At 60.0% G+C, this 5916-nt stretch overlaps 1 protein-coding gene across 2 annotated transcripts in view; it reads right to left on the bottom strand.

The window, feature by feature from the left end:
• Nucleotides 1-1432: 1432 nt before the first annotated feature.
• The window catches only part of LOC144677716 (hepatoma-derived growth factor-like), a 31978-nt gene continuing 27494 nt past the window's right edge, over nucleotides 1433-5916 (bottom strand). For both annotated transcript variants that reach the window (XM_078537748.1, XM_078537747.1), the window contains exons 5-6: nucleotides 4102-4305; nucleotides 1433-1717 (exon numbers count right to left, since the gene is read on the bottom strand). In XM_078537748.1, the coding sequence (XP_078393874.1) occupies nucleotides 1697-1717; nucleotides 4102-4305 (225 nt within the window). In that variant the 3' untranslated portion in view covers nucleotides 1433-1696. The remainder of the gene's footprint in view (nucleotides 1718-4101; nucleotides 4306-5916) is intronic.

Below are 5916 nucleotides of genomic sequence, written 5' to 3'. Positions count from 1 at the left end.
GGGAAGGGCAGGGGCCAGGGATTGTACCGGGTGGAGCTCCGTGACACAGCCGGGCACCGCCGCTGGCGCTGCGTGGGTGAAAACTCCAGTTATTACCGTTCCTGCCCAGTACCAACACACAGGAGCAGGCGCTAGAGGAAGCACAGGGACAAGTGGAGCCGGCAATTGGGAATCACGGCCTTAAACTGGTGGGGGTTGGGGGGGTACAATCAATGGCTAGTGGATGGCAACGGCGCAGAAGACAGGGGTAAACTTGCAGAGGAGGCAGGAGGGCAGAGTGGCACTCGGGCAGTGGGAGGTGCGGGTGTCCAGGGGGGGACCTGGGTGTCCTTGCTCACAAGTCGCTGGAAGGTACCGTGCAAATGCGGCAAAGCAATTGGCAGGGCAAGTGGCCTTCATGGTAAGGGGGGGGATCTGAGTACAGGAGTTAAGACGTCTCGCTGCAGTTGTGTGGAGCCTTGGTGAGACCACAACTGGAGTTACTGTGCGCAGTTTTGGGTCCCCCTCATCTAAGGAGGGATATACTTGCCATGGAGGGAGTTGCAATGGAGGCTCAGCAGACTAATCCCCGGGATGGTGAGTTTGTCTTATGAGGAGAGACTGGGGAAACTGGGTTTGTCATCCCTGGAGTTTCGAAGAATGAGGGGGGTGACCTCGATCAAAAGTACCAAATTTGTACAGGGCCTGATGGGGTGGATGTGGATGGGATGTTTCCCCTGGCTGGTCAGTCCAGAACCAGGGGGCATAATCTCAGGATAAGGGGGCAACCCATTTAGGACTGAGGTGAGGAGGAATTTCTTCACTCAGAGGGTGGGGAATCTTTGGAATTCTCTACCCCAGAGGGGCTGTGGAGGCTCAGTCACTGAGCGTGTTCAAGACAAGGTCGATCGATGAGAGTTCTGGAGACTGATGACATCAAGGGGGGGAGGTGGTATGGGGATCACGGAGTCATAAGAGGTCAACAGCACAGAGAAAGGCCCTTCGGCCCATCGAGTCTGCACCGGTGAAACGAGTGCCTATTCTAATCCCATTTTCCAGCACTAGGCCCCATAGCCGTGGGCATCGCAAGGGCACATCCAAAATACTTCTTAAAGGGGGAAAAGTGTGGAGGAAATGGAAATGGCACTGAGGTCAATGATCAGGCAGGAGTCGAACCACACGGGCCCAACGCCCTCGCGTCCTGCTTGCATCTCCCGGGCATGGCACTGGGTTGCTGTGAGTTTGGCGGGAGAAATAAGGGAATACATTCCTCGGAAAATAAATAAGCATCCTAAGTAAAGCCCCCGGTGTCCCAAGAAGCCCCTCCATGAGAACGGTTAGAGCGCAGGAGGTGGCCCTTTGGCCCATCGCGTCCGTGCTAGTGAGGCCGGGGCGGGCAGAGTCCGAGGGGGGGCGCCAGGGACCGGACAAAAGCATCAACTCCGACAATCGGTGAAGCAGAAATTTTCTTTTTCTTTTTAATTACCGTAAAAGTGAGCCCAGGGCCCGACACTGGTGTAAAAAGCTGCCAACAGCACGAACAATTCTCTTCTTTCGAATGAAAAATAAAATTCCTCAGCAATCAGGGGAACGAGGGTGGACAGAGGGGCAGGAGGAGGAGGGGGGGGAGGAGGGGGGGGGAGAGGAGAGAGAGGGAGGAGTGGGGGGGTTTACGCATCTGCAAAAAGGCTGGTCTGGGCGTATCAGCTTCATCCTCTTAAACAGCTGCAGCCTCAGCCTGAGGGAGAGAGAGAGAGTGGAGCAAAAGAGAGCGGTTAACGGAACATCCTGTTACCCAACACACACACACACACAAAAAAACAATTTTCCAAAGTGCTCGAGGAGTTAGGAGCGACGACCTGCATTTATATAGCACCGGGAGCGAGGTACAGAGGTGCACGGCGCAGGCAGGGGGCTGGCGCAGCACAGAAGGAGGCCATTCGGTCCATCGACTCTCTGCTGGCTCCTCCTGCGAGGGGTTCATGTCACTCCACCATCCACCACCCCTCCCCTCCCCACCCCACCACATCCGGCCAACTTGTTCTCAGACGAAATGTGGCACGGGGCCACGACAGTCTGACAGGTTTGGCGGAGGAATTCCAGAGCTCAGGGCCCCCCCCAGGCAGCTGAAGGCACGGCCGCCAATGGTGGTGCGATGGGAATCGGGGGATGGACGAGAGGCCGGGATTGGAGGAGCGCAGAGATCTCGGAGGGTTGTAGGGGCTGGAGGAGGTTACAGAGATAGGGAGGGGTGTAGGGGCTGGAGGAGGTTACAGAGATAGGGAGGGGTGTAGGGGCTGGAGGAGGTTACAGAGATAGGGAGGGGTGTAGGGGCTGGAGGAGGTTACAGAGATAGGGAGGGGTGTAGGGGCTGGAGGAGGTTACAGAGATAGGGAGGGGTGTGGGAGTTGGAGGAGGTTACAGAGATAGGGAGGGGTGTAGGGGCTGGAGGAGGTTACAGAGATAGGGAGGGGCGTAGGGGCTGGAGGAGGTTACAGAGATAGGGAGGGGCGTGGGGGCTGGAGGAGGTTACAGAGATAGGGAGGGTTGTAGGGGCTGGAGGAGGTTACAGAGATAGGGAGGGGTGTAGGGGCTGGAGGAGGTTACAGAGATAGGGAGGGGTGTAGGGGCTGGAGGAGGTTACAGAGATAGGGAGGGGTGTAGGGGCTGGAGGAGGTTACAGAGATAGGGAGGGGTGTAGGGGCTGGAGGAGGTTACAGAGATAGGGAGGGGTGTAGGGGCTGGAGGAGGTTACAGAGATAGGGAGGGGTGTAGGGGCTGGAGGAGGTTACAGAGATAGGGAGGGGTGTAGGGGCTGGAGGAGGTTACAGAGATAGGGAGGGGTGTGGGAGTTGGAGGAGGTTACAGAGATAGGGAGGGGTGTAGGGGCTGGAGGAGGTTACAGAGATAGGGAGGGGCGTAGGGGCTGGAGGAGGTTACAGAGATAGGGAGGGGCGTGGGGGCTGGAGGAGGTTACAGAGATAGGGAGGGTTGTAGGGGCTGGAGGAGGTTACAGAGATAGGGAGGGGTGTAGGGGCTGGAGGAGGTTACAGAGATAGGGAGGGGTGTAGGGGCTGGAGGAGGTTACAGAGATAGGGAGGGGTGTAGGGGCTGGAGGAGGTTACAGAGATAGGGAGGGGTGTAGGGGCTGGAGGAGGTTACAGAGAGAGGGAGGGGTGTAGGGGCTGGAGGAGGTTACAGAGATAGGGAGGGGTGTGGGAGTTGGAGGAGGTTACAGAGATAGGGAGGGGTGTAGGGGCTGGAGGAGGTTACAGAGATAGGGAGGGGTGTAGGGGCTGGAGGAGGTTACAGAGATAGGGAGGGGTGTAGGGGCTGGAGGAGGTTACAGAGATAGGGAGGGGTGTGGGGGCTGGAGGAGGTTACAGAGATAGGGAGGGGTGTGGGGGCTGGAGGAGGTTACAGAGATAGGGAGGGGTGTAGGGGCTGGAGGAGGTTACAGAGATAGGGAGGGGTGTAGGGGCTGGAGGAGGTTACAGAGATAGGGAGGGGTGTAGGGGCTGGAGGAGGTTACAGAGATAGGGAGGGGTGTGGGGGCTGGAGGAGGGTACAGAGATAGGGAGGGGTGTAGGGGCTGGAGGAGGGTACAGAGATAGGGAGGGGTGTAGGGGCTGGAGGAGGTTACAGAGATAGGGAGGGGTGTGGGGGCTGGAGGAGGTTACAGAGATAGGGAGGGGTGTAGGGGCTGGAGGAGGTTACAGAGATAGGGAGGGGTGTGGGGGCTGGAGGAGGGTACAGAGATAGGGAGGGGTGTGGGGGCTGGAGGAGGGTACAGAGATAGGGAGGGGTGTGGGGGCTGGAGGAGGGTACAGAGATAGGGAGGCTACAGGTGGCCATGGACACAAGGACCTAGCCACACACTCAAAATGCCCGAGCTCGCTGTCTGTGCTACAGGCACAGAGCTGGCTGATCCCCAAACTGTGCCTCCCACCCACCTCGGGGCTCCCTTTTAAAATCTCTGGTGCGCCGTATTCCAGACTCCGCCACGCGGTGCAGCTTCCAGTTAACAGGGGTTGGGGGGTGGGCGGGGGGAGGGCGGAGGGAAGCTGCAGTTTGGTGAAATCAAGCGACGAGGTTTGTGGAAAGGACACGGCTGTTCCTTACCCCCTCTTCCTTTGTCTGGGGTTCCGTGGCATTGGCCACCTCGCTCTCTGTCTTCTCGCTGGGGCTGACGATGGTCTTGTTCTCCTTTTCCTCCTCACCGTGCTCTCCTTCCTGGGCTGGGACAGGCTGGGTTACCTCCCCTCCGTCCTCGCCCCCATCCTCCTGTTCCCCCTCCTTGGAATCACAGGGTCGCTTTGCGCAGACCTTCGTAAGAAACAAAACAGTCACGCACAGGGGACGGAGTAAGGGAGACGGAAATGTTCAGCAGCTCACTGGCTGGGGAAGTGGTTCACAGCATCGGTGACTCGGGAGTTTAAACATCAAACTGGGAGCGAGTGGGGGGCGCGTGGCGGCGAGAGCATGAAACGTGGGAGAAGTTGGCCATTCGGCCCATCGATTCTGCTCCGCCATTCAATGAGATGATGGCTGATCTGATAATCCTCAACTCCACTTTCCTGCCTTTTCCCCATTACCCTTGATTCCCTCACTGATTAAATATCTGTCTATCTCAGCCTTGAAACTACATAACAACCCAACATCTACAGCCCTCTGCAGTAAAGAGAACCACAGATTCACTACCCTCTGAGAGAAGAAATTCCTCCTCATCTCTGTTTTAAATGGGCGCCCCCTTACTCTGAGATTATGCCCTCTGGTCCTAGACTCCCCCACAAGGGGTAACAACCTCTCAGTATCTACCCTGTCAAGCCCGGGAGGGGGTGGGAGGGGGAGAGGAGGAACGTTGAGGACTCTGGGTCTATACTCGATGGAGTTTAGAAGGATGAGGGGGGGATCTGATTGACACTTACAGAATACTGAAAGGCCTGGATAGAGTGGGACGTGGGGAAGATGTTTCCATTAGTAGGAGAGACTAGGACCCAAGGGCACAGCCTCAGAGTAAAGGGAAGACCTTTTAGAACAGAGATGAGGAGAAACTTCTTTAGCCAGAGAGTGGTGAATCTATGGAATTCATTGCCACAGAAGGCTGTGGAGGCCAGGTCATTGAGTGTATTTAAGACCGAGATAGGTAGGTTCTTGATTGGTAAGGGGGTCAAAGGTTACGGGGAGAAGGCGGGAGACTGGGGTTGAGAAACTTATCAGCCATGACTGAATGGCGGAGCAGACTCGATGGGCCGAACGGCCCAATTTCTGCTCCTATGTCTTATGGTCTTATGGGGCAAGGCCGGGAGGGGGTGAGAGGCCAGGAGGGGGCGAGAGGCTGGGAGGGGGCGAGAGGGGCCGGGAGGGGGTGAGAGGGGCCGGGAGGGGGGGGGAGGGGCCGGGAGGGGGGGGAGGGGCGGGAGGGGGGGGGAGGGGCCGGGGGGGGAGGGGCCGGGAGGGGGCGAGAGGGGCCGGGAGGGGGGGGGGAGGGGCCGGGGGGGAGGGGCCGGGAGGGGGAGAGAGGGGGGGAGGGGCCGGGAGGGGGGGGGAGGGGCCGGGGGGGAGGGGCCGGGAGGGGAGAGAGGGGGGGAGGGGCCGGGAGGGGGCGAGAGGCTGGGAGGGGGCGAGAGGGGCCGGGAGGGGGGGGGGAGGGGCCGGGAGGGGGGGGGAGGGGGCGGGAGGGGGGGGAGGGGCCGGGAGGCTGGGAGGGGGCGGGAAGGGCCGGGAGAGGGCGAGAGGGGCCGGGAGGGGGGGAGGGGCCGGAGGGGGGGGAGGGGGCGGGAGGGGCCGAGAAGCTGGGAGGGGGCGGGAAGGGCCGGGAGAGGGCGAGAGGGGCCGGGAGGGGGGGAGGGGCCGGGAGGGGACGAGAGGAGCCGGGAGGGGACGAGAGGGGCCGGGAGGGGGGGGGAGGGGGGGGGAGGGGCCGGGAGGGGGGGG

Source organism: Cetorhinus maximus, unplaced genomic scaffold, assembly GCF_964194155.1.
Source record: "Cetorhinus maximus unplaced genomic scaffold, sCetMax3.hap1.1 HAP1_SCAFFOLD_2932, whole genome shotgun sequence".
In the NCBI taxonomy this organism is placed as follows: domain Eukaryota; kingdom Metazoa; phylum Chordata; class Chondrichthyes; order Lamniformes; family Cetorhinidae; genus Cetorhinus; species Cetorhinus maximus.
This window is presented reverse-complemented; position numbering and strand designations above follow the sequence as displayed.